This window comes from Mus pahari, chromosome 4, assembly GCF_900095145.1.
Source record: "Mus pahari chromosome 4, PAHARI_EIJ_v1.1, whole genome shotgun sequence".
Lineage (NCBI taxonomy): Eukaryota > Metazoa > Chordata > Mammalia > Rodentia > Muridae > Mus > Mus pahari.
This window is the reverse complement of record NC_034593.1, coordinates 23,377,878-23,388,470: the sequence shown is the minus strand read 5'-3', so window position 1 is coordinate 23,388,470 and position 10,593 is coordinate 23,377,878. Positions and strand designations below refer to the sequence as shown.

The 10,593-nt window shown below is 45.6% G+C and overlaps 1 protein-coding gene across 3 annotated transcripts in view; it reads right to left on the bottom strand.

The window, feature by feature from the left end:
• The window catches only part of Tnik (TRAF2 and NCK interacting kinase), a 400,191-nt gene that overhangs the window by 86,749 nt on the left and 302,849 nt on the right, over nucleotides 1-10,593 (bottom strand). For all 3 annotated transcript variants that reach the window (XM_021195419.1, XM_021195420.1, XM_021195418.2), the window contains exons 11-12: nucleotides 9,026-9,092; nucleotides 2,688-2,892 (exon numbers count right to left, since the gene is read on the bottom strand). In XM_021195419.1, coding sequence (XP_021051078.1) covers nucleotides 2,688-2,892; nucleotides 9,026-9,092 — 272 coding nt within the window. The remainder of the gene's footprint in view (nucleotides 1-2,687; nucleotides 2,893-9,025; nucleotides 9,093-10,593) is intronic.

Below are 10,593 nucleotides of genomic sequence, written 5' to 3'. Positions count from 1 at the left end.
TGTGTGTGTGTGTGTGTGTGTATGTATGTGTGTGTGTGTGTTTTATTTTGGAGGAGGAGGTTGTAAAAGCAAAGGACAGATATGAGGGGACAGGGAGATGAGCAAGACTGGGTGATATGAAACTCACAAAGAAGCAATAAAAAGTATTTTAAAAAATTGGGTGTCCTGGTGCATAATTAGAAAGTTAGCCCTGGGTGGATGAAAACAGGTTTTCTGGCCCAGTAGTAGGCCCCTAGCCTACTTACCAAGTCTCTGTCCAATAAGAGAACCTATCACCAGGGATAAAAATTGGACAGCACCTGAGGTTCTCTCCTGACCTGTACATACATGTGCACACTCAAGCACATGCACCTATGAGCATATGCACTTCCATATGAACATCCATATGAACACCAACACAGATACACAAACATTAATTTATAAAATGTACCAGGTCACATGTGCTCTCTACATCGTGTGAATTTTGTGAATGTTTAAGGCTTATGGGTTTGTCAGTGTGGATTTTCTAGGGCTGCATGGTCCGTGCCTTTAGCCTGAAGCCAGTGATAATGAACCAGTATCCAAATGGAGCCCAAGAAGTGGAGGCTGTGATGCCCTAGGAAGTGGAGACCTGGCAAATTCCACACCAGGAAAAGCAGGGCGGACGGTATCTAGCAAGGGGTGTAATCTATCCAGAAGGAGGAGGTCTTAAATCCAAAGAGCAGAGTCTTGGTGTTCCAGAGGCCTAAGGGATTAAGGGAAATGGTGGCTCTTGGCTGGGGGGGGAGGGGACAATATAAGAGGAACAGGTGACCTGGGCCTGGGTTGAAGGCAGAGAAAGCTCAGCACAGCTGCCAGAACCTGACTAAGACTGTCCATCTGACCCCCGGGGGTAACCCGAGGTCATGTCTGCACCTGTCACTTCTTCACATGCTCACTCACCTACGCCCTGTTCACAGGCCTCCAGCTACCACATGCAGAATAGAAGATAGCAGGCGGACTTTACACTGCTCACGTGATGGGCATCCTTTATAGCCAGTGTCCTAAACGCACACACATACTTTATGTCCTTATTGCTGCTGCTCACAGAATTCTCAGAGTCCACTTTTGAGGATCAGAGTTCGAGGCCCTGGTTCACGGTTACTGTTTCTGTGAACGCTCACCATGGACACTGGGATCTCAGAGGCCAGCTTGCACCTGTGCTTGGCAGTCACCTCCCGGTCTCACTCCACTGTCCTCTTGGCTTTATATTTCTTTTCTTTTTTTATTTTAAAAACTTAAATAACATTACGCACAAAATAATAGCTTTCATTGTAGTATTTTATACACATATACTGTATATTTTCCTCATATTTACTCCTCCCTGTCCTCCTTGTTAAATGTCATATGGTCAATGCTTCATGATCACTAGACATAATAACATGATAAATAAAGAAATCCCAGATATCTCATAGCATGATGAAGGAAGGAAAACAGAATGTGCACTTTGTGGGAGAAAATGATAGCGTGTTCCACATGTGAGCAACTGCCTGCCTGGTAGCTTGCACATGGAAGTCACTCAACTAACAAATCATTGTAAATATAGAGGATTATTGTTGGTGGCCTGAAAACAATGTCCTAGGGTCTTAATGGGGCTGCTAGGACTTACTGAAATGTGACGCGAGGTCCTTCCAGATTTAAATGAGAAAATGTGCACCGTGGTGGGCTTTTAAAGGGGATGGGGGTAGGACTCTGTTTGGGGCTGGGGGCGGTCTGGGGAGGGGCATTGTTGGGGAGGTAAATAAGCAAATAGTGATCTGAATCTATAACTTCACTCTCTACAGGGTCATCTTTTAAATGCAGAACCAGGGCCCTCGTGAGTGAGAAGCAGGCTAGAATTAGGGAGACCCACAATATTACCACCCTGCTCCTGTACACTTAGGGACCCTTTCATTTGTCTCCCAATCTCCCCAATAGGAGGCTCTCCTTTATCTGGCAGAAGAAGGGATGCTTGGAAATGTAGAAGAAGTCCCAGGAAGGAGGATTAAACAAAGAGCAAGAACCTTGAATGGGACAGGATATTCAAGAAACCATGGTCAACGATGTAGTTTCCCATCCAGAGGAGAGTAGCAGCCACTGCTGGACGCAGGTCTTGCCTGCAGCTGCCAGGTGTGTCCTAAGCAAGAAGGATATGGCTCCTGGTATCAGAAGAGAATCCAGACGCAGGACCTGGTGTTATTTACTTAGTATTGGGTTACCGGCTTGTTCACTGCGGTTTACCTGTTCACTGTGGTTTAGTTAATGCTTGTCTGTGATCTGTTAATCCTTGGCTCAGTTATTTGCATGTTAATTTACTCATTCCACAATATTCCCAAGCTATAGGTTACATGCTATTTTAGGGACTAAAGACCAGAGGAATAAAGAAGCCTGTGTCCCCACAGACAGGATCCTTTCCAATGGGGAGCAGGGGCCATGTATAGAATACTGAAAGTTGGTCAGAGCCACATGAAGAGAGACAAGCAGAACGTGCTAGAAGGAGAGGGGCCCTATCTTAATAAGATGGCCAAGGAAAGCCCCCCTAAGAGATGAATGAGTGGAAGGACAGAAGCCTTGGTCCCGTTATGAGTGTGAGTGAAGGCTTTTTTAAACAGATGTATTTCAAAGAGCATGTATACCAAGCAGGCAGTGCCTCCAGCCTGAGGTGGCTGTGGTGGCGCCTTGACACTCACCTCCTCCAGCCTCCTCCTCTGCTCCTTCTGCTCCTCAATGCGCTTCTGGCGCTCAGCCAGTAGCTGCCTCTTGTGTTCTTCGTTCTCCCTCTGCTGCTGCTCCAGCTGTTGGCGTCGCAGGGCCTCTGAGCGCTCCTTGTTGGCCAGCTGCAGTCTCAGGAAGTCCCGTCGCAGTGTTGACTCCCCTGGTAGGTTCAGAATGGAGCTGTGGACAGGAAAGAAGATGAGGTACCGCCTATGACAGGGCCATTGCTACTGTGCGTCCTGAGGGGATGGGAGAGAACAGGGCTCTCTACCCGACTTTCAAGATGACCATTGCATATGTAGGTTGTATCCATTCCTAATGGAATATCACACCCTTCACAGGCCTGTCCACATGGCCCTGTCTCCACTGCAAGGCAAAGATTTGCTTCTTAAGACTTAAATGAATGTATAAGCTCCAAGCCCTAGGCAAGTTTATCTCCACATAGAAGAGTAACTACCAGGGGCTGAGAAGATGGCTCAGTGGTTAAAGTACTTGCTATATAAGCGTGACCCTGGGTTCAGCTCCACAGATGACCCCCTCCAAAAAAAAAGCTGGGTCCAATAGCAAATGCATCTGTAATACTGCATTTGGGAAGATGGAGGCAGAGACAGATGTTGGGAGGCCCGCTAGCTTAGTATCCACAGACATTGACATTGAGACTCTGTTTCTAACAGGGTGAAAGGAAAGGACCAACACCAGAGGTTGTACTCTGGCCTCTCAACACGTGCATCCTATGTACACATGAGAACACACACATACAATAACACAATGCAAACACACGTGCATACAAGTACACAGGCATGCACACACAGAGCAGCAAAGGGGCTTAAGCTGTTCACGAGAGCAGATGCCCTCACACGCACCTCCTTGGCAGCTTTCCCTAAGGCCCAATAGGCAGAGGTTATGCTGCCCAGGGAAGATGCAACGGACGAGGAGGGACAAGGATAAAGACTAGGTTGACCAAAGCCAAGCTCTCAGGCTACATCTCTGCAGTCCATGGAGCCCAGGGCTTGTCTCCATATACTATTTTTGGTTTTTTTTTGTTTTTGTTTTTGTATAGTCCCTTAAATTTTTGTGACAGCTACTGCCTAAAATAAACTCACCGAACACGTAACTGCTCGTTTCTGCTACAGGGCAAGTACTAGGATAGGCTGTAGGGTGGTATCGCCAACTAGAGACCAGGTGGAAAATAGAAACGGGGTTTGGAGTTGTGAGCGTTTCCCTGCTCTCGTGGATCATTGGGTGATAGAATCCATGAGGTCAGTGAGAGCAGAGATGGTGAGCTTTGGAAGCCCTGTGACTATGTACAGAGAGTGACCACAATGGGCCCCGCACCAGGAGGCAGATCAACTTTACTTGATTAAGTGATTAAGTAATTAAGTGATTAAGTGATTAAGGCTTGGGACATCCAGGATGGGCAAAGGTCATTGGCTGGGAGCTTAGGTACCTGGAGTGCCTCATTAGCATGAGGAAGCATCTCAGGAATCCCGGATGCTGGCTAAACTGGGAGAAAAGAAACTGATCCTGTAATCTAATTGAGGATCTGTGACATTCCTCAGGTAGAGGCATATGCGTGGGGATTAGAAGACAAGGTCATAGAAGGAGAAGCCCCACTAATGAAGGGAGTCCCCCATTACCCGCAGAGCCTCATTCAGAAGGCTAACTGGTCAATGGTAGACTTTGGGCTCAAAGAGCAGAGTTTTCCCATGGAGCTGAGAGGAGGGTGTGCTGAAAGTCCCCTTTCTGTTTATTCAACCTGATGGGTTACTGTGGAACCCGGGTCACAGGTTTTCCTCATGAGCCTCACTTCCTAACTGACAACCCTGCAAATCCTGGACCCTGAGCAGTCTCCAAAAGGAGCTAGATATAAAGTAACCCAAACCACTCAGGCTGTGGCGATAGCTCACCTGGTGAAATGCTAGAGCCGCACAAACTTGAAGACCGAGGTCTGATTCCAGAGTGCACATTAAATGCTGAGTCTGGTGGTATGCATCTGTAACCCCAGTGCTGGGGAGATGGCTACCGACGGACTCTTACCTGCCCGATATCCCGGCCTACTGTATAAGCACCAGGTCAATAAAAGATCTGTCTCGAAAGAAAAGGTGGACTTCTGAAGGATGACACCCATGACGTCTAGACACGTGCCACCCTCGCAGCTACACATGCATGCTCTGGCCTGAGCATGCTTCCTCTCCAAAATTCCTCCAAGCACTGTGAAGCTGATGGAGCTGCTGATGTCAGGACTGAGCAGTTGGCCCAATGTCTTACACCATGATCAGATCCAATATCATCTCATACCATGATCAGATGTGTTTTAATGCCCTTCCTGCCTCAGCCTCTTTGTGGTTGAATGCCCCTGAGGCTGCTGAGAGATTTACTGCAATATCCAAAATTCAGGTGCCAGAAAATTTCCCACCCATCAGTATAATGTCATTTACATTATGACTTTGACATCCCTCAGTGGGATTTTTCTAGAGGATTATGGGAGGAAATATGCTAAAAGGAAGACTTGGTCCACCATGATTTGAGTACTTTGCCCCATGGATCTACCTTATGGAGTTTCCTGACAACTTCTCTAAAGTCCATCCATGGTGCTACAGTCCCCTGTTGTAGTCCTCTGCAGAGTGTTTGCTTTGGGGAGTAAACTTCTGCCTGAACTGTGTTTCTCTATTGAATTCTTCCCCCTCCCCCCCGAGAAGGTGATAATCCAGAAAAGCCCCTGTAACAGCCAGACAAATTCTCCTGGAGTTACTTCCTTGTGGGGAAGATAATAAAATATCACATAGTAATAGAAAGGACCAAAATGACAGTTTGAAAGGCTAAAGAGTTTAATATTGATAGTGGCAAGGAGCTGAGGTGAGGACTGGGGCTCTGTTCTAAACAGGGTTGTCAAGAGCACCCCTCAGGAGGGTAGTGGATGGAGAGGAAGGGGGCTCCAGGCAAAAGGGAAAGCAAGCTTGGAGTCCTTGGCAGAAACAGGTTGGTCTTGTAGAATGACACTCTGCACTGGCCTCCAGGGGCAGAGTCATGGAGAAGGAGTCTAGTAAAGACGAGAGTGGTCAGAGACAGGCCACCAGCAAAGTGTGCACACATGGGAAAGTGCACACACACACGCCCACAAAGGCCGACTGCTCAGTCATAACGTTAGCATCTCCGTCGGCTTCACAGTGGACCGTGGTCTACAAGGTACAGGCAAGTAAATGAAGCGAACGAGGCTTCACAGTGGAGACGTCACACAGCAAGCAGTGGGGGTGAACCTCAAACAAGTATTTGGGGACAGAATGAATGAGGCCCGTGGACAGATCTAATGTGCTGAGGGACGATTTATACTTTCACTTGGGCTGCTGGGTGGCAGCACTGTCAGGAAATGGTATGAGGGTTGTAGGATGGGGGCAGGGTGTTGGCAGTTGACAATTGCAGCAGTTTGGCTTGGAGAGTTGTTAGCAGGTGAGGTGCTGCCATAGACACGGGGCTTTGCTGAGGGCATTTCATGGGAGTTTGAGAGTCTACTGTGAACCCCCCCCTCTACAACTGATTGTCCTTTGTAAAACTCTAAAACAATGTCTAAATGGTGGTGCTGGTGCACACAAGTCGCATGCTATGAGCAGAGGTGACTAGGTTGGGATACTAATATCACATGCACACAAGGATGCCCCATTAATCTTAAGTGATGTTGAACTAATACCAGGAACCCTCCATTGCATCAAGGATTCAGTTACTAACACTGTGTCTGACCGTCTGTCTCATGTCTAAAGTGAAGACACCATTGTCTTTTTACAGACTTTTAGGATTTCGAGAAGACTAATTAGACATATTCAAAAAATGGTACTTGGTGCATAATCTCCCCCAGGACATAATGACATATTCTAATTACAGCTGGTGGCTCAACAAATGACCCCTGGCACACAGAAAGCCTTGGAAAGACAAGGTTTCTCAGTTTTTCAAAGAATAGTCAGAGGGGAGACAGCTAACAGTCTGGAAGCAGGGAACGGGGTCTTTTCCTCTAGAGGGACATTCACTTTGCAAGGCACTGTTTGACAGTCATTGTCTTTATGCAGCTATGCCCCTAATACAGGGCAGCTAACACATTTTGATGCAAGAAAACAATTCTCCTGCAGTCTTTAACCTTGAGAAATCCCCTGGCAGAGAAGACAGAAAACCTAACGGCCCTGTGGTCTCAGTCTCAATCTCTTAGGGTGGCTTAGTAAGAGTGGAGCCTGTCAGGTTTGAGTTGGCTTAACAGAGGTTCTCAACCTTCCTATTGCTGGGACCTTTTCATACAGTTCCTCCTGATGCGGTGAGCCCCCCACCCCCAACCATAAAATTATTTCATTGATACTTCATAACTGTAATTTTGCTACTGTTATGAATCATAATGTAAATATCTGATCTGTAGGACCTGATATGTGATCCCCAAAGGAGTAGAGACTCACAGGTTGAGACCCTCTGGCTTAAAAGAGAACAGAGGCTGGAGAGATGGCTTAGTCAGTAAAGCATTTGCCTTGCAAGCTTGAGGCTGTCAATGTGGCCTCCAGAATTTATGTAAAAACAGCTGGATGTGGTAGCAAATGCTTGTAATCTTAGTGCTAGAAGGTAGAGACAGAAGGATCCTCCGAGCTCACTAGTCAGCTGGCCCAGCCCAATCAGGGAATGCCAGGCAGGGAGAGAGCTTGTTCCAAAACGCAAAATTGCACTGTCAGTACCATGTTTTGTCTTTCTGGCCTTGTGCTTGTATATTGTGGTTCTAATCGTGTGCTTTTATATTTGTTTTGCATGTGTGTGTTTCTTCTGCTCTTTTCTTTTTATTCTGCTTTGTTTGTTGAGAGAGGGGTGGGCATGGAGTTGGGTGGATGGGAAGGATCTGGAAGGAGTTGGGGGGAGAGGATCAGAATATAATATATAAAAATTATACACACACACACACACACAAAGATAGCCCTTGATAGATGATAATTGAGGTTGTCTTTTAACTTCTACGCTGGTTAGATATTGTCAACTTGACACAAATTAGGTCACCTGGGCAGAGAGAGCCTCAGCTGAAGCTCTGTAACTACTTGATTGACTACTAGGTATATCTGTGGAGGATTAGCGCCCACTATGGGCAGGTGGTCCTGGTTGTGTAAGAAAGCAGACTGAGTAAGCCCTAGGGAGCAAGCCACTAACCAACATTTCTCTGTGGTCTCTGATTCAGGTCCGGCGTTCAGTTTTTTGCTCTGACTTCCCTCTATGATGGACTACAAGCTACAAGAGAGAATAAACTCTTTCTTCTCCTAGTTGCTTTTGGTTAGTGCTTTATCACAGCAACAACACAGTAAACTAGAACAGCTTTCACATGTGCTACCCACACACATCAGCACAGACACATACACACACACACACACACACACACACAGAGAGAGAGAGAGAGAGAGAGAGAGAAAGAAAAGAAGGAAAAGGAAAGGAAGAGAGGGGAAATATGGTGTTTAGCTTATATCTGCAGCATGGTCCCTCCACAGAACAGGACACTCTGTGTCAGTGATATAACTGTTCTTCACTTTACAATATGAAGGCTGATTAATACCTTGGATGGCCAGGCCCATAATGGCCAGTGAGTTTCCTGCATGTCTCTTTCCTCCCCAGTTAACAGTGGGATGAACAGAGCTGCTGCCCACAGAGAAATCCTAGCACCACACCACAAGCACCACCCGCCGTTACCCACAAATACAGATGGGAAGAAAGCTGGCCTCAAAACCAAGCAAGTCTCTAAATGAGGAGACCATGGCGATTAAGAAGCACCGGGTTCCAGAGGGACAACAGGGTGGCATGAACGCTTCTCGCGTGGTTCATACCTAGAGGATAATTTGATTTTTCTAGAATTAGCTCCTCCAAGATTGGTCCCTGTGAAATATCAAGGCACACGCCAGGGACTGTGGCCATCTGAAAGGGCTTCTCGGAGGGACTACATAATGAGCCAAATGACTCCAATCTGAAATGTCACTTAGCTCTCCCCACAGTTGCAATTTTAAATATTTTCAGTGCTGCAAGAGCCAGATAATTGCTTCTCCCCCTGCCCACTGTAGATCCACATGTGAGAGGAAACAGGGTCACGAATACAGGCCATACATCTTGGGGGACAAGATAAAGAATATGCTGATTTCAACATTTTTAAAAAGAGTCTGACTAGAGAAAATTCCACACATTAATGAGTGTGTATGTGGGCGATACATTAAATCCTGATATATTCTTAAAAGCAGACCAATAAATCAGAGACTGTGTTCTGAGCAAACCCGGCCCCGAATGTGGAAGTTGGAAGGTCTAGCCTTCTTCCTCATACCTGGGTTCCCCAGAGTCATTCTCTTCCTCTTCTTCCTCACTTCCGCTGTATTCATACTCAGTCTCATCTGGAGAGAGATCACAGAGTGTCAGTGTAGAGCAGGGTTTCTCAACCTGTAGGTCGCAACCCCTGTGAGGGGGGCAAACTACCCTAAGACAATCATAAGACATAGATATTTACGTGACGATTGGCAACAGTAGCAAAATTACAATTATGAGGCAGCAATGAGATAATTTTATGATTAGGGGTCAGCACAACACAAGGGACTGTATTAAAGGGTCGCAGCATCAGGAAGTTTGAGAACCACTGGTGTAGACCATGGTGTTGCTGTGCAGAGAGGACCCCATCCCCTTTAAGTACTCCCATGAGCCACAGAAGCAAACTATGGTCAATGGGCCACAAGTGTAGCAGCAATCCCATAAGACAATGGCACTGAAATTCTTATTGCCTACTGACACTGAAGATGTGCATGACTGGCCAGTCTGTGACAGTGCTGGTGTGAGCCAGCACATGATAGTACACTACACAGAAGATGCACAACATGGCTACTTGATATATATATGATCTCCATATACTGGCCTATACCAAAAGCTTAGAACATGTGATATGCAGGCAGCCCTAAGTTTAATCCAACTTTTGGATATATATATATATATATATATATATATATATATATATATATGTGTGTGTGTGTGTGTGTGTGTGTGTGTATCTTTGCCTTAGCGGTGATCAAAATACAATGAGCAGAAATAAAGATATCCCATGCTCATGGATTGGCAAGATTAATATACTAAAAATGTCTATCTTGCCTAAAGCAATCTACAGTCAATGCAATCCCCATCAAAATTCCAACTCAATTCTTTACAGAGTCAGAAAGGGCAATTTGCAAATTCATCTGGAATAATAAAAAAACTAGGATAGCAAAAACTATTCTCAACAATAAAAGAACCTCTGGGGGAATCACCATTTCTGACCTCAAGCTGTACTCCAGAGCAATTGTGATTAAAAAAAAAAACAAAAAACTGCATGGTACTGGTACAGTGATAGACAGGTAGATCAATGGAACAGATTTGAAGACCTAGGAATAAACCCATACACCTATAGTCACCTGATCCTTGACAAAGGAGCTAAAGCCATCCAGTAGAAANAAGNCAGCATTTTCAACAAATGGTTCTGGCACAACTGGTGATTATCATGTAGAAGAATGCAAACTGACCCATTCTTATCTCCTTGTACAAAGTTCAAGTCTAAGTGGATGGAGGAACTCCACATAAAACCAGAGACACTGAAACTTATAGAGGAGAAAGTGGGGAAGAGCTTTGACAATATGGCACAGGGGAAGAAAATCCTGAACAGAACACCAATGCCTTGTGCTGTAAGATCAAGAATCAACAAATGGATCCTCATAAAATTGCAAAGCTTCTGTAAGGCAAAGGACACTGTCAATAAAACCAAAAGGCAAACAGCAGATTGGGATAAAAATCTTTACTAATCCTAAATCTGATGGGGGTTAATATCCAATATATATAAAGAACTCAAGAAGTTGGATTCCAGAAAACCAAACAACC